The sequence below is a fragment of the Cryptotermes secundus genome, unplaced genomic scaffold (assembly GCF_002891405.2).
Source record: "Cryptotermes secundus unplaced genomic scaffold, Csec_1.0 scaffold673, whole genome shotgun sequence".
Classification (NCBI taxonomy): Eukaryota; Metazoa; Arthropoda; class Insecta; order Blattodea; family Kalotermitidae; genus Cryptotermes; species Cryptotermes secundus.
In genome coordinates, this window is record NW_019731277.1 from 1,373,541 (window position 1) to 1,391,088 (window position 17,548).

Consider the following 17,548-nt stretch of genomic DNA (forward strand, 5'->3'; position numbering starts at 1 on the left):
ACTCAGGCAAAATATCCATTAACACAAATAATTTTAATTAATTCAATGACCATTTTCTTTCACTGTTCAACACTAAGATGACTGACTGATTATTCATTTTATAGTCTGTAAGTACAAATTCATCGGTTTTGAAAGCACAGACTTAAGATAATGCTTTAAAAACTTCCTTTTCTTTATTTCTCAGCTCCTTTCCATCAAAATGAATTTCACTTTGGTATGAACTATCTTTCCTTTATACAGAGTAAAAGAATGAAAGTTTGCATGAGCCATGACAGATATTCAACAGCTGTGCAGGCACAGTGGTTACTATATATACCACCTGCTTTAACACACTAAAACTCTGCATTTTGTCCGCAGAGTGTATCTGTGTGTTCTGTATGGGTCTCACAATAAACAGCGACCATTTCCCTAACAGCATTAACCAGTTTGGCTTTGTTATGGAGATAGAGTATGTTTACTGTGAGGTACGGACTGAACTTGTATATATTATTTAGAAGAAATTCGGTCTTCTAAGGATTAACAAAGAAAAGCCAGAATCTCCTTTACAGATATCACTAAACAACAAAATTATATCAAGCAAAAAAGGCCTATGAAGAGAAATATCTTGTAGAATGTGACGCTGTGTAGTCTGGAACAAGTCCACTCAGATTTCAGACAAATGTACCAACTCCACCTTAATGGCTGGGGAGTGAGTCAAGTAAGCAACATGCAACAAGCAGCTTGTTGCCTGCTTGGCTTACACTTTGACCCTGAAGATGGAGGAAGTATATCCCTCCAAAACTCTGATGAACATCTTATCGCATTACATGGCATCAATCACAGCCCAATAGAAGAATCCCAAATCCCACATATGAGGCTAGTTTTCATAAGTAAGAAATCTTATTTCTTTTTAACATGGAAAGGGTTAAGCAGGAACAACACTAATAAAATCGTCCAGCACAGACTTACATGTACTGGACTGAGTATCAGAGAAGGGTTACACACGGCTTCTTTCACCTGAAGCAAAACACATTTGGATTACATTTATTCAAGAAACTTCTGTGTTATCATAGCAAAAGTATTATAATTAATAACTTGTAAACATATGAATGCCAAAGAAAAACACAAAACACACACACAAAGAAATAACAAAATAAAATGAAGAACTGGAAAGAGGATGCTATAAAAAATAATACCCACAATGCAACTGTACCATCACATGGTTATATATTTAAACAAATGCAACATGCACATGCAATATTGGAATAATTTTAATAAGCAGATTGCCTTTCTTTTTATTTGAACCCTAACTGTTAAAAAACATAAAATGGAGATGATTTTTTTTATTGATCCACCAAATAATTTCACTTGATTGGTGTGAACTCTGCATGTCAGATGGATGTCACGACTTGCCTCATACAGTGCACCACGAACTCATTCCTGGTTTGTTCTGGTGACTCCAGTTCACTAAGTGCCTTTTGCAGCATTGTTATTGCTTCTTCAGAGAATTGTTGGCCTCTCAATGATGTCACGACCTGTGCTTGTCCGGAGAAACCTTTAGCAGCCGCAAGACGGGGAGGCACCGTCAACAACACATCCTCAACCACTCCCTTGTTCACATCTATGGTAATGCTGAGCTCCTGATCTGTCAATTCATCCTTGCTGAGAAGTTCTCTTGGAACTCGGAAAGTACGGGTCACGTTGAATTTTGGTGACTTTCCAAAGCGCCAACCCCAACTTGCAAATTCGGCACGCAGTTTTTCCAAACCTAAGAACAAAGAATGTCAAGTCTTTTAAACATTTGAAACAGATAATCAGTTACTTGGAGGGAAGCTGCAAATATAACAAATAAGCAGTTGCGGACAACCGACAAGGGGTGGTCCTCCAGCTGGGGGGTTGGATATGGGGCTAACAACTCCTCACTGTAAAAAATTCACATAAAGCCTCAGACCTGGATGGATCCTCTGGATAAACGACCTAAGCTAAAGAAAAGAGACTTTAGAATGATCAAGTCAAGAAGGATGATGTGGGTAGGGCATGTAGCACGAATGGGGGAAATGAGGAATGCATATAATATATTGGTGGGAAAGCCAGAAGAAAGGAGACCACTGGGAAGACCAAGGCATAGGTGGGTGGACAATATTAAAATGGGCGTGAGAGAGATAGGAGGGGATGATATGGATTGGACTGATCCGGCTCAGGATAGGGACTAGTGGATGGCTCTTGTGAACACGGTAATAATTCTTGAGTAGCTACAGATTTGGCTTCTCATCAAGAGGGGTTCAGCTCCATAAGTAAGTAAGTAATCAGTTACTTAATACTGCATGCAAAGCCAAATGGGACTGGTGGGTGCATAGAGGACAGGAGACTGGCATGGTCAGCAAGAAGACAACACACAACTTTCACCTCGACAGACTATGGACCTGGGACAGCTGTCAGAGGAATGGTGTTTCAGCTCCTAGCGGAGGACAGCCCTTCCTCACAGCATTCAGCCTGGCCCTAGGGCCCACCCAGTCAAAATTTCAGCAGTTACTGGGAGCTCCTCCTTCCCCAGAGGTGAAAGGGGACAATTCTGGCAAGCAGTTGCTACCTGCTTCCACGCTATTTGCTCAGCTTATTTGATGCTGAAGACAGAGACGACACGTTTCTTGGAAATGTAAACCGACTTTCAACAGACTACATGGCGTTATATCACAGACGGCAGAACTCATCATGACTACCGTTAAGAGAACCTCAAATTTCCTAATTACATTGTTTCAAACTCTGGCTGAACTCAACTCTGAGGGTTGTGAAGGTGACCCACTCACTTTCATCCACTGTCAAGATCAAGAGTGTGAACCTATACCACTGCTCCCCAAATGGCTTCATGCCACAATGCTTAATTACATAATTAAGTAAAGTTGTCCCTGTGCTTAACTAATTAAGCACTATGTCTTGAAAGTGTATTGGGGAGTGGATGTATAGATATCCACATTTTCTTGACCTCAGCACTAGTTGGGGGGTGAGTGGTCAGCTTCACGGCTCTGCCGACTTACCCCCCAGGGAAAGAGATCCTGGTATCCACTAGATAGGAGGCTGGGTGGACCTCAGAGCTGGTATGGACAATGTGGAGAAAATTCTTGACCCTAGAGGGTCTCAAACTCCAACCCCTCGGTCATCCAGCCCATAGCCAGTTGCTATACCAACTACATTATCCTGCCTCCAATTACATAATTAAGTACAAGAAATAACTTTAAATTCATTTTTATTTGACCACTCTATGACTGACATGACAAGCGAAAAGTCAAAGCAGACGAATGGAAAAACCACAGAATTTATCGATTAATATTTTCGTCCTGTTCTCTTTTCTTATTTCTCCATCAGATGTCAAACAGTGAATATGTACTCAGAATCACTGGGTTTTGGGACTTTTTCGATCATACACTATTCTAGAGACAAGAACACACATTTGGGAAACTGGATCTGTTTCCATCCTCAAGTGAGGCGGGGAGGAAAGACACCTACTCAGCTGGCTCCCTTAGAAAAAGCTAACCTCAATCACTGGACTTGAATACGTAACTGATGTGGGTGTGAGGACCTCCACTAACGCAACACTGTAGTGTTCAAAATGTTGAGATGTAGACAAAAACAGAGAGAAATAAACTACAATGAGAGTAGACGGTTTCCTTGTAGAGAAATGTCTGGCAAGTTGAATATTTGTCTGGCTCATGACCTGAGCCAACATTTACTGGCCCACAGAATTACTGGGGTTTTGGACATTTTCCATCGTCCAGAATTTTAGGTAATAGAGGACATGACGTTTCGGAAACTGAATCCATTTCCGTCTTCAGTTGAGAAAGGAAGACACCTACTCAGCTGGGCCCCTTAGACAGAGCTAATCTCAAACGATGGAAAAAGTCCAAGACCCCAGTAATTCTGTGTATCATCCACCATCGTCAGAACCCTTTATAATCTACAATTTACTGGCCCGTTTTTAAAGACTGACAACCAAAGATTTAAACTACCTGCACTTACCAGGGAACCACTGGTCTGTGGGGTTGATAAACTGGAATCCCCTTTGTTTCCCAATAAAATCCTCTCCTTTGTCCTCTGCAGAGTATGGGTCAGTGCGGAGATACTCCCATCCAATGGACGCTAACAGTTTCTCCATCTTCACGTGACTGTTCAAATCGCAGAGATTCATGACAGGGGACGGAATGCTCTGAGTAGCATTTGTTTTAATGCCCTTCTGTAAACAAAAACAAAATATTATGCATACTCTTCACAGTTCAGGCAATAGAATTTCCTTATCCATCAAGACCAAGAAGGTGCATTCTACAATAGACAGCACAGTTTCCGGAAGCATTCTTAGCACCTCAGTACAGTTAAATCCCTGACTTACACAGGTTCATGTTACAAGGATACACAAGAATCTAATTTTTATTATTTAAGCAGTTTAGGTACTTTCAGTTATATGGTCATTAGAACTGGATATAAAGGGATTATATATCGGTAATACATCGGGGGCACATGGTAGCATAGTTGGTTGAGGGGCTATGCTACAAGCCGGAAAGTCACAGGTTCAAGTCCAGATGAGGTCACTGGATTTTTTCAACTGACCTAATCCTTCCAGCCGCACTATGGCCCTGGGGATGACTCAGCCTCTAACAGAAATGAGTACCAGAAATTAATTAAATAATTTTCCTGGGGAGTAAAGCATGGTTGGCGCATAAGGCTGACAACTTTACCGCCATCTTTGAGCCGATTGTCTAGGTAATGTGGGAGCCTCAACATTTCACAACCCTATGGGCCTTCACAGCCTGTTACAGGGATAGCTTTACTTTACTTTGCTTACCGGTAATATATCATAACATGGTTTGTTCTGATACATTCTTACTGTACATATTTCATAGCTTTAATTATCCACTGAAGCAAACATATATGTCAAAAATTATATCATATTTAAGCACTGCTGGACTTGTACAGCTACCAACTTACACGGAAACCATCAGAACAAATTAACCACGTAAGGAAGGCATTTAATGCATTCTCAGTACCTACAGTGTACCAAATATCTTTGCTACCACAGATAAAGATACAATCCCCCACATTCTATGGACTTAATGGATGACTGATTAATTTGTTTCAAGTACATTTAACTGCACAGGTTATTAGTGACTGTCAACACATTAACAAATGAAATCAAAACATAAAAATGAAGTATTTATGTATAAATATTACACATTAATAATGATTAATTAAAATGATAAAATGCTTCATTGAGTTAAGCTGGCATTTCCTACGAGTGTCAAACAGAATAATGTAGTGTAATTTCTTCCATACTGGATAGAATGGTTATACTGCTATGGCTTGAACCCATGGAACTTGCTAGTTGCCTTTTGGAATCCTGGCAATCTCACCCAGTCGCATGTTACAAGAACAACATAATATGTCATAACAATTTTCTCATTTCAGTTTTTCATTATCTTATGTCTGGCCTGCACAACAAAAATAACAAAACAAAAAACAAACTCTGTGGTTTCAGTCCGCAAGCGAATTATACTGACTGAGCGACCGCCGCTTGTCACCGAAGTTAATGTCAAATTAGTGGATAGAGGGTGTCGTGTGGTCAGTGCAACGAATCCCCACGGTCATTAATTTCGCTTTTCTAGACCGGAGCTGCTATTTCCTTCAAATAGCTCCTCAATTATCCTCACGAGGCTGAGTGGACCCCGTTCCAGACCCACTACTTCTCAGAGAATTTGGTAGCGCTGGGAATCGAAACCGAACCTCTGGATCTGTAGTCAGGAACTCTGACCACTAGAACACCGAGGCGGTCACAAGGATAAAATTACTTTTGGATACCAATTTGATGGAAGAGCCTCAGGATAGTTTTCCAACTAAAATATTATATGTAATTTGTCTCTGTTTAGTGGTAACATATGCCATGGTTCTCCTAATCCCCAACTTTCTGTGAAGTTCTAGTCTTCCTAGCTGCATTGTTCTTCAGAAACATAACACACTGCTGAGGGACTACCATATATGAGCATATGTTTATATATGGACTGCGGCAAGAGAAAGGCAAGACTGATAACTGATTTCTGACAGTTCTCATAACTTATATATGCAAATGGAACATGAAGTAACCACATGTCACCAAGTCATAGGGTCAGGGACACAAATCTTTTGTTAGGCTGTTCCCACACACACATACACAGCAAACAATAACATGCCACATCATGGCCTGTGCTCTGTCATGTTCCTCATATCACATGCATAACTACTTCTTTGATATTCTTAAGTAAAAACAAATGACTGTAAAGGTGCACTGCAATTCTCACACTGCTTTTTTTGAACAACTCCTTAGGCTTTCATAGGGGCAAATATTAAGAGTGCAGTCTTCTGGGAAGTAATGGGCACACAGTTTGGTATCAACACTTTGGAGGAATCTTACGCCTCCATCTTCAAGGCAGAAAGGCCTTAAAATGAAGGTAATGAGTTCCTCCAAAACTTTGGACCTACCACCAAACAACATAGCATCACATCCCAGAAAAATACAATATTGGCTTTATCTGATTTCCAATTATTCCTTATTCATAGAGCTGAGCCCTTCTTGAGAAGCCGCCAATTGTGCAGTTACTCATGAACTTCCCAGCATTTTATGAGACCCAAATGTTCATTACCGTGTTCACAAGAGCCCTCCACTGGTCCCTATCCTGAGCCAGGTCAATCCAATAAATTCTAATACTGTTCATCCACCTAGGTCTTAGTCTTCACGGTGGTCTCTTTCCTTCTATCTTTCCCACCAATGTCTTATATGCATTCCAATTGACTTAACCCTTCCAGCTGCACTATGACCCTGGGGCTGACTCAGCCTCTAACAGAAACAAGTACTAATAACCTTCCTCGGGGTAAAGTGCAGCCAGAGCACAAGGCTGACAACCTCACTACCACCTGTGAGCTGACTGTCTAGAAAATGTGGATGCCTTGACGTCTCACAACCCTATGGGCCTCCACATCCTGTTACAGGGATAGCTTTACCTTTCTTACACAACAGAATAAATCTACCAAGGTGTTTTGTAATACAGCAGGTGCTCTACAACATGCTTAACGCTGCAGCAAGATATACCATGCAAGATTTGGGGTTCTCTGAGCAGTGGTGTGACACGACATACTCTGGCAGAAGGTTACCAACATTATGGAGAAACCTGCTGTCTCCATTTTCAACGCAGAAGAGTTTCCACTTCAGTTTCAGTCAGCATGTTTCTCCAAAACGCATCAAAGAAGACATCAATCTTAAAGATATACCACAACCTGATATTTTTGTGTATAAGAAATTTAAAGCTTTTGGATCTATGCTGTAACCATATTGTAGACTTTACTGTGATACCATCATCACGAAACCCCAAGTAAGATGATCACAATACAAATATTGGCAGAATTCTAAAGGAACTCAAATTTCAAATTGAATACGATGCAAACATTGCATGCATATAAAACATTCTTGTCTACAGTTAATCTTTATTTATATCGTGCCCTCTTGAGCCCCTGACAGAGGGCCACATGATAACATTATCAACATTACAGACCATAACATGAGAGCCTGTGACGTTAACATGACTGAGAGGGGGAAATGATACAGCACAGAGAATTGCAAATTATGGCCAATGTCTGTATTTATGATTGTGAGGTCATATTCAGAACTCAATAAATATGCATGTGTACCTACACATAATCACAGAAGAGCAATGGCTGACAAGAATACAATTTTATATATGATATATTTTGTACTTTTTGTATAAAAACGGATGATGCAGAATTATAATGCCAGAAATGATCTGGATTGGCTCTTATGAATGTGGTAATAAATCTTCGGGATGCATAAAAGGTGGTCTCAAGACAGGCTCCACTCTTAAGAAGTGAGTCAATGTACTGATTGGGCAGTCAGTATGTGAAATTTCTGTGTGACTGCTAAAGTAACTTAATGCTAGTTGACCCTTCTTCATATCTGTCATAAGAAATGATGCGTATCAATAATCAAGGAACCTAGTATTTTTCTTTTTCCTTGGCACTACAGCCCCAGTGGGCCTGGCCAACCTCCATGAACTTCTCCGTTCACTTCGGTTTTTCTAGAGCTTACACATTTGGTAGGACTCCTTGGGCAGGTAATCAGTTTGTCGCAAGGCCTCTACCTGCACACAAACACAGAAAAATGCACATACACACACTAAACATCCATGCCATGAGTGGGATTTCAACCAACGATCCTGGTTTCCAAGCAAGCGAAGACAGTAAGGAACCTACTAGAAGGGCTTGAAACAGGAACAAGCAGTGTCTCCCATACTCTGATGTTCATATGTTCATCTACAGAACTACCAGTACTCACAGGATGGAAAAATGTTAAGACTGAAGAACCATTCTATACGTGGATAACGCTGTGGTACAAGGGACTGAGTGACAGCTGTCCAGCTCCAAGTCGTCACTTTACTACATTCCCATGGACAATCTTATGTTCACTAAATGAAAACATGATACTCACATTATGTTTATGCAGGGCATGTCCTAATTTCACCTTGTCCACGTCAACCAACAGAGTGCAATGGTGGTAAGCATTTGGACGCCCCAGTTTTGCAGCTGTTCCTGAAATCTGCTGTTCAAGAATCAAGGAATAATCACGCAAACGTTTTATAATTTGATAGCTTTACAGGTGCAATAAATATAATTTTGTCTACATCCGTACCATGACATGCTTCATATACTATGGGAATGAAATTGACCTGTAGACAATTACCTCGCTGGAAAGTTAGCGGATTCACGCTGGAGACAAATTCAAACACACGATTTCCCTTCCATAAGTTTGTCTGCACAAGGTATAATGTACAAGCGAGTCAGTAAACAGGTCACAAATGGATATAAAATGTAAACCATGTAATATTTGAACATGGAAGTACATAAATTTAATACCAGATCCATTTATGATCAGTACTACCCACAAACTAACTTAACACTATTACAAAAAGAAATATGTTATATGGGAGTAAAGATCTTGAACCGTCTGCCGACTGAAATTAAGTCTATATTTAATGACATGAAGAGTTTTAAATCTAAGTTGACAACATTCTTATTACAGAATTCCTTTGATACATTTGAGGATTTTTTTAAAATTAAAACATGACTAGAAATAAGATAAAAACAATATTATTTCATAATTAAGCCATGTAATTATGATGGTAAGAGTGATATAATATATGTGCCTATCGTATACGTATCTGCACATTTTATATTTTGTACATAAAGGACTGTTATTGTTTACATTTACATTTATTTTCACTTCAGGGATCCAATCATCTCCATGTAGGGCTGGATATAAAACATGTCACATATTACAAATTCATGATGACCACACATCATTCGTCCTTGGTCTAATAAAATATAAAATCAAGCCTCAGACACAATAGCTCAAGTTGTCAGGCTAACACACATTGGTCATGGAAAAACCACAATCAAATTCATGCCTTGCCATTCCACACAGTGGCAAGCCGTATCATCCGAACAGTTATATTATCAAATATTAAAATTCATAACAAAAAACAGACATCATACATACTACTACACTTACAACAAACAAGTATAATTCACGCACACAGACAATTTATTAACTCTTAACTGTTGAGCCACTTACTCATTCATTCATCAGTACTCTGTCAAGACGACAGGTCCACAGTCTCTTCCAAAACAATTCCTCCACTTAATGCGACCTAGAGCTTTCTCCTTCAAATGAAAATATCCTCTTCTGTACCCAAGGTCATCCAGCATCTTCTTACGTCTTCTGGCCACTTCTATCCGCCCCTCTATCTTTCCTTCGATAACTTCTTTTAGAAGGCAGTTACTGCCTAAGATATGACCAATCAAATTAGCCTTCCATTTTCTTATTTCGTGTAGGATATTCCTCTGCTCACTGACTCTAAATAACACTTCTTCATTTCTCACATAATCGGTCCAACTGATCTTCTCCATCCTTCTCAAACACCACATTTCGAAGCTTCCCGAGCCACTTACATGCTCAACAAATTCATCAATAGAGTAAAATGCATTACTTTGCAAATAATTTCGCAAAAAAAAAACCTAAATTGCTTTTTATAATTTTTTAAAGCTGAGATATTTGACGGCACAGTATTAAATAGCTTGACGCCTGAATAATATGCCCCTCTCTGACAGGATGATAAATGTGTTGAAGGTATGTGAAGGTGGTCATTCCTTCTGGTACCAAACTTATCCAAATTATTAACAAATGTCATCTCAATCACTGCTCTTTCTACGGGACCCAACAGAATAGGTGTTTTCCCTCACCTGAGGACAGAAACAGACCCAGTTTCCAAAACGTCGTGTTTTTCTTAATTATCTTAAAACCAGGACGATGGATAAAGTCCGAAAACCCAATATCACTTTACCAGTTTGTCAATATACTCTTGGTATGATATCTCCTAGTGTATTTAACACACGCAATGTTCTCAATTCATTCTATAACTTACAGCAAACATGCAGTAGTGGAAGGATAGCACATTTAAATGGTTACAATTGTTTCCGTACAGCAATGATGAGGAGAAAGACAATATGTGTACAGAATTTCTGTGGGGAAAACTTTTGGTTGTGAGATGGATGGAATTGGTTGCGGACTGTGCTGATGGCAGATTTCCAAGCTCCTGGCATTCAATCTCTGGGCACTGCAAAGAATCAGTCTGAGTTACAGCCTCCGAGATGACAGAGATAACGACCACGAAAACTTCGTAATAATTTGTATATATTCTCATAACAGTTTAGAGGATCAAAATTAATTTCTGAAAGGAGAAAATCCAAAAAATCATCCACAAATTCTACAAACTTGTGGGCTTCATTATAATATTGTGTTTAATGTGGGACTTGAATATAAAATCAAAATTAAGGAGGAAATAGGTATACATGAACAATATACTATATATAAAGAAAGTAGTCTTCTGGGATGTGAATGGTGCCACATACCAGAAGGCGGAATTCTTCATAGTTGCCGCCATGAAAACCTCAAATCTTACAACATATTATAAAGTTGCTCCCCACAACTTTATGGGTTAAACTAAACAGAGAGATAAAATCAACGACTTCTTATGTTAAATTTACTTTGATTTCAAGGGACATTAATTTTCTCAGTCTATCACAAAATGATTTGATTCAGACTAAACATATGAGTAAATTCTTTGGAATACGATAACACTAACAAAATCAACGGAAAATATCTAAAAAAATATCCTGCTCTATTACAAACTCCATTTTCTGAATGTACCTGGAAAATGCCAACCATGGTGCCCTGGATTTCTGATCAAATTCCTATACACTGACGTAACTACTGCGGGATTATTAATTCGTTTAAAATTAATTTCTAATCATTTTAACAGCCCTCTCCTACACTCTGTGAACACTGAAACAAATAAAACAAATGGAAAAATTACCTAAAAATGTGATCTTTAATTTCTTCTATGAAGTGACTCTAACAAAGACAAATAATGTACAATTTAACTCAAATTTTCTGTCCATTGTCTACATCAAGGGTCTCCAAACTACGGCCCACAGGCCACATCCGGCCCGCAAAAGAATTCTGCAGAAATGCACCAATTGAACTAATTTTCCAACGAGTACTGGTAAATGTGATTCCGAGCTTACTGATGTGACATATTATACTGCAGTTAGATGGCTTAGCTGTGGAAAGGTTATTTCGCGCTTCTTGCAGCTCAGGAATGAAACCGATATATTTCTTACCGAGAAAAACCATCACGAACCACTTTAATCAGATACCAAGTGGCTTTGGAAATTAGCAGTTTTGCTGATCTGGTGAACCATATGAACCATTTGAATTTAAAGTTGCAGGGTGAAAATAACTTAGTCTGCGAATTGTTTGCACTTATCAAGGCATTCAGAGCAAAGCTGATACTTCTGGAAAGGCAAGTGAAAAACTGTAACTTTGTTCATATGCTACACTGTGCAGAGTTGCATAAAAAGGGTGAAGCAGAATTTCCTTCCTCATTTGCAAATTTAGTCATTTTAGATTTGAAAGAACAATTTCGGAAGTGATTTGCTGATTTGGATTCCAGTGCTCAGGAAATTAGATTGTTTCAAAATCCGTTTGACTGTGATGCTACAGATGTCCCAAGTCAAATTCAAATGGAAATTATTGAACTTCAGGATAATTATCATATTAAAGACAAATACAAGGAAGGAAATTTGATCTGAACTCTGAGCAATTTCCAAATTTAAAGAAATTTGCTTATCTCCATTTTTGGGACATATCTGTGTGAACAACCTTTTTCCCAGATGAAGTACATAAAGTCAAAATACAGGGCAAATTTATCCGATGAACATTTAAAGTCGCTACTTATGATTAGCATTTCAAAATTTTAACCTCAATTTAATCAGATTTTAAGAATGCAAAAAGAGTNACAGATGTCCAAAGTCAAATTCAAATGGAAATTATTAAACTTCAGGAAAATTATCATATTAAAGACAAATACAAGGAAGGAAATTTGATCGAATTTTATAAATTTCTGAANTTTATGAAATTCTGTGCTTTCAATAAAACTCATATACCTAGAGTTATTACACTGATATATTGGGTTTTTGGACTTTATCCATCGTCCTGGTTTTTAAGATAACAAATAAAAACACGATGTTTCGGAAACTGGACCTGTTTCCGTCCTCGGGTGAAGGAAAAGGGAAACACCTATTATGTTGGGTCCGTTAGAAAGAGCTAGCCTCAATCACTGGACAAACCAATAAAAACCAATAAAGTCCAAAAACCCAATATATCAGTGTGTTATACACCATCCTCAGAATCCTATAGTAACTACTTCTAGAGTTATTAATTTCTCATTTTATCGGGCCCATTGAAAGTGCTGAATTACCTAATGTGGCCCACAGTTTGAAAACTTTTGAGACCCCTGGTCTACATTAACATGCAAAGGGATTCATACTAAAATATTATTTGGAAAGGATACTTTGTAATTTCCACTGACAATATCTTCTCTTGGTGAAATTTCAGTTTTCAGGCCCCATTCTCTGAGTAACGCTCTGCATATAAGTTGCAAGTTATTCTTGCGACTGTAATGTTCTCGTGGTGTGAAAAAAGTGAGATTCAAGTTTCCACGATCATGATAGACAGTACCACCTCCACTGTTCCTTCGGGCTATTTCAATGCCATGTTCTGACAGAACGGCTGTGTTTGCCTCTAGCCATGGATTCTGATGACGGCCAATTACTACAGCTGGCGAATTTTGCCACAAAAGTAAGATATGATGGTTTGTAAAATCAAAATTCCTGTACAACCAATCTTCAAGTGCAAGATTTGTGAAAATATCATTTGACTGGGATATAAAGACAGATTTCACAGTGCCAGCGACTTTGGCTTCCTCTGAACCTTGCTGAGCTGAGGATGAATAGTTACAAAATTTCATTGAAGACAATGCAAGGGGTTTGTTTCTCTTCATACCAGTTATGGCAATCCTTTGAAGTTTCACGATGGACCCCTGTACAAAGTTTTGAGCCATTTTTGTTTCAGAATGTGGATTCCACTTATTAAAACTATTCAACTGCCAGTTCTTCAAAAAGTCTGTTCCAACAGTCTAATACTTTTATTTGGTGTATGTGGATTTCTCAGAATATATAGATAACAAAGGCAGTTTAAAATCTTAAGCAAGGATGCTCTTATTAAATAACTACTGAATATTTTGAATCTAAATTTAAAAGTAGCAAGTGATTCCGTCTGTATGAGATGCTTCAAGAGATACAAGGTGATCGTGAAGGTCTTGTGTCTGATGCAGCCACTTCCAGGTTTGGTGAAGTGTACAGATACGATACCTGATCCCTAGGCAATCACGGCAATCTTTTCTCATCCCTCCGTGGGCCTTCAGGTTGGTAAAGTAATTAGGAAAAATACAGATCGATATGAGAAATTTGCTGTTCATACAATATAACTATTCTTCGCTCAGATGACGATCAACGACGTGGAGATTCATTAACTAATTCGTCGCTTGCTTGTACTAATAAATACACAGCACTCTTTACAACGAGAATAACTACCACATAAATATCCGCGTACAACTGCAAATGCAACACAAACTGCGATCAATTGGCCATATACATATATGTATATAAGCTTCTCAATGCTACATCGTTTATGTTATAGATGGCAGGCTATTACTGATAAGAATTAATTTGAAAATAGTATCATTAAAATGATAATACCAGGGCAAAATCCAAAGTCACTACTTATTCAAGGCTACTGAATATCTAATACGTAACTATAAGCACCAATAAGTTCTCCACATGCTCCACCCACATTTACGCTATGTTAGCTTACTAGGATTGCTACCACGGATCCCACAACGTTGGCAGAACAATCGTTTCAGCAGAATCGAATCAATCCAAAGACGGTCTTACCCGTAACATGTCACGAAATAGCTCTGTATCCTCTGTGTACCGTAAGACTTTTTGTAATTAGTGAAGGTTGAAATGGCTGTGTCGTCGAAAGCTCCAAGCTTTTCGGGTAAGTTGTGAGAAGTAACTGCTATATTTCTGCTGGGAAGGATGTTTTAGAGTGTCTTAGAATGTGTTAATTAGCGAAAGATATTAAATGATTTCATGAATCTAGGATTGACTAAAATTTTATGTATGTTCACAGTTGCATTGCGAAAGTGGGCCTACAATCTTTCTGGCTTCAATAAATATGGTAAGTCTGATATAAAGCGAACCATTGCAGTGCTTACGACATTGTTGCACACTCCTATGCAGAAGTGTCATTAGGGATATCCACATACCTGCGCTTCTCCATACGTTTAACCCAACCTTCCAATAATTCTGCTGTACCATTTTCAGGTATAACGATGGCTTTCCGTACATACATAAACATATAAATTGGATCGTGCTCTGTATTTAATGAACAATTTTTTTTGTACTTGTAATTTTTTAAGCTTGCAGAGGAATGTAAGTTTGATACCTTAGTCATATAGTCTGCATACTGACCGAGCTGTCCCTGGTCACAAGTATAGTCCTTATACATACATTTAAGTGGACAAATTCGAGTTTAAATGCTCTGTTGTTTTCTCTGTGCCAGGCCTTCACCATGATGATTGTTATGATGAAGATAATCCAGATGTAAAGGAAGCCCTAAGACGATTACCAGCACATCTTCTTGATGAACGTAACTTTCGGATTGTTCGTGCCATGCAGTTGTCACTGCAGAAGATCGTATTACCAAAAGAAGAATGGGTAAAATTTGAGGAAGTGAGTATGATCTGATTCTCCATGAAATTTATAAATCATCCAGATGAAAGTTGGAGAACACAGTTTAGTTGGCTTTCAGTCATATGCCCATAAGTGTTCTGGAACTTACAGTTTCATGGCTTTAACAAAAACATGGTGAAAGCTTCATTCTTGTGCCTTGCCATGAAAGTGTATGGTCAGATCTGGCTGTTTCATCCCCTGCCCCCTACCCCAAGGAAGAAGTCCTCTGTACTCCCTGAACAAAATGGCGGATAAGCCCAAGAGTCAGTCAGATCAGTCATTTAGTCTGTAGTCATCATTCACTTTGCTGAGTCCTAATTAATTTTACAGTTAACACTGAAACTTTCTACTGTTTTAATTAATTTGTGAGTGTAGTTAATATTGTAAATTTGATTATCCAACAGTTTCATTTCACATAGTCTTACTGGAGGCAATTTTGAAAGTAAAAGTGAATATCCTACATGGTATAATACGATGGGGTACCCAAAAGAAATTGAACTAATTTTTTTGTGGGCAGAGTTTTTGTAGTACCGCGTTTTGCCGCTATGAGCGCATAGAGCTAACATTCCTGAGTCAATAAGCCGACTACCGTTGCTTCAGAAGGTAAGGACTAGTTTCGGCAGAGTTTATAGTGACAACTGTTTTGTGTGATCGTCGTTTTTACAATGGCTGATTTTCGTGAACAGCGTGCGGCGGTGAAATTCTGCTTTTTGCTCCGGAAAAGTGGAACAGAAACTCTTGAAATGTTAAAAACGGTGTACAAGGACGATGCTATGGGGAAAACTCAAGTGTTTGAGTGGTTTTCCTGTTTCAAAAATGGTGAAATGTCAATTGATGACAAACCTCGTTCTGGTCGTCCTTCCACGGCCCGAACACATGAAAATGTTGAAAAAATTCGTGAAATCATCAAGGAAGATCGACGACGGACCATTGAAGAAATTGTGGAGCTGTCGGGAGTGACTTGGAGCTCAGTTCAGCGAATTTTGACAGAAGATTTGGGAATGAAAAGGGTGGCTGCGAAATTCATGCCACGACTGCCGACTGCTGAACAAAAACAGGGTCGCATGGAAGCATGCTGTGCTTTGAAAGAAGAGTCCCGAAATGATCAAAACTTTTTTTCAAAAATTATCACCGGTGACGAAACGTGGTGCTATGCTTATGGTCCTGAATCAAAGCAACAGTCAAGCCAGTGGAAGACTCAAGTTTGCCTCACCCCAAGAAAGCTCGTCAGGTGAAATCAAACATGAAAACAATGCTGATTTGTTTTTTCGATGTGAGAGGAGTCGTCCATTCAGAGTTTGTTCCGCAGGGTCAGACAGTTAACCAGGCTCTCTACTTGGAAGTTTTGAAAAGATTGCGCAACAGTTTGCGGCAGAAGCGGCCAGATTTGTGGCAGTCGGGTGACTGGTTTTTCCATCATGACAATGCCCCTGCTCACACAGACCTGTCTGTACGACAATTCTTGACCAAAAATGGTATGACCCCTGTTCCTCACCCTCCATACTCACCCGACCTTGCCCCGTGCAACTTTTTTTTTGTTTCCTCGAATGAAAAGGGACATGAAAGGAAAGCGTTTTGCTGATGTTGCTGAGGTGAAGGAAAAAACGACGGAGGCGCTGTCAAGCATCTCAAAAGATGAATTTAGACAATGTTTTGAAAAATGGAATAAAAGACTAGACAAGTGTATTAGTGTAAGTGGAGAGTACTTTGAAGGGGATTGAAGGTTTGTGCTTAAAATTTGAATAAATAAGTTCGGTTTCTTTTGGGTACCCGCTCGTAGTATTCTGTTTGAAACTTAAGTTCACGCATGTTTCAGGACAACAAATATTTAAAACCATACCTTGAAGAAGTTATCAAGGAGCGAGAAGAGAAAGAAGACTGGAAAAAGAAGTGAATGTCATGTCCATGTAGATTCTTTACAAATTGTACATAACTCTTAGAATTTAAATAGAAAATAAAATATTATTGATAACAGAACACAGCTTCTAACATTTGTTGTATTTGCCTATGGGATGAGTGTTCTGAGATGTATTGTCATGTAGTGTGGTAGATGTTTACCAGACTGTATGGTATCACATCAAAGAACACAGTAACCAACATCACTGCTGTGAAACCCTCAAATATCACAAAGTAGAAGATTAATCACTTCAAATCCAAGGTATTTCTATGTATGTAACGGTAACAACCGGCAGATCTGCAGAGTTCTCAACCGTAGTCCGAACATCAGTTGGCCCAAAGATAAACCGGACTCAGTCGCCTTCCTGCCCTTTGTTGGGTCTATATT

At 38.9% G+C, this 17,548-nt stretch overlaps 2 protein-coding genes across 4 annotated transcripts; one reads left to right on the plus strand and one right to left on the minus strand.

The window, feature by feature from the left end:
* Positions 1 to 427: 427 nt before the first annotated feature.
* On the minus strand, positions 428 to 13,720 carry LOC111866865 (lipoyltransferase 1, mitochondrial). Of its 2 annotated transcripts, none has more exons than XM_023856198.2 (4): positions 12,981 to 13,720; positions 8,498 to 8,605; positions 3,994 to 4,207; positions 428 to 1,747 (listed from the first exon to the last, which is right to left on the minus strand). In XM_023856198.2, exons 1-4 carry the CDS (start codon positions 13,527 to 13,529, stop codon positions 1,371 to 1,373), a joined length of 1,248 nt encoding a protein of 415 aa, XP_023711966.1. In that variant the 5' UTR covers positions 13,530 to 13,720; the 3' UTR covers positions 428 to 1,370. The 2 variants fall into 2 exon arrangements, with proteins under 2 accessions (XP_023711966.1, XP_023711965.1); XM_023856197.2 differs by having other exon boundaries at positions 8,498 to 8,608.
* A 632-nt stretch (positions 13,721 to 14,352) lies between these two features.
* Positions 14,353 to 17,243, plus strand: LOC111866866 (cytochrome b-c1 complex subunit 7). 2 transcript variants are annotated; one of them, XM_023856200.2, is made up of 4 exons: positions 14,353 to 14,527; positions 14,663 to 14,710; positions 15,095 to 15,264; positions 17,081 to 17,243. In XM_023856200.2, exons 1-4 carry the CDS (start codon positions 14,494 to 14,496, stop codon positions 17,156 to 17,158), a joined length of 330 nt encoding a protein of 109 aa, XP_023711968.1. In that variant the 5' UTR covers positions 14,353 to 14,493; the 3' UTR covers positions 17,159 to 17,243. The 2 variants fall into 2 exon arrangements, with proteins under 2 accessions (XP_023711968.1, XP_023711967.1); XM_023856199.2 differs by lacking the exon at positions 14,353 to 14,527 and having other exon boundaries at positions 14,608 to 14,710.
* Positions 17,244 to 17,548: the final 305 nt, after the last annotated feature.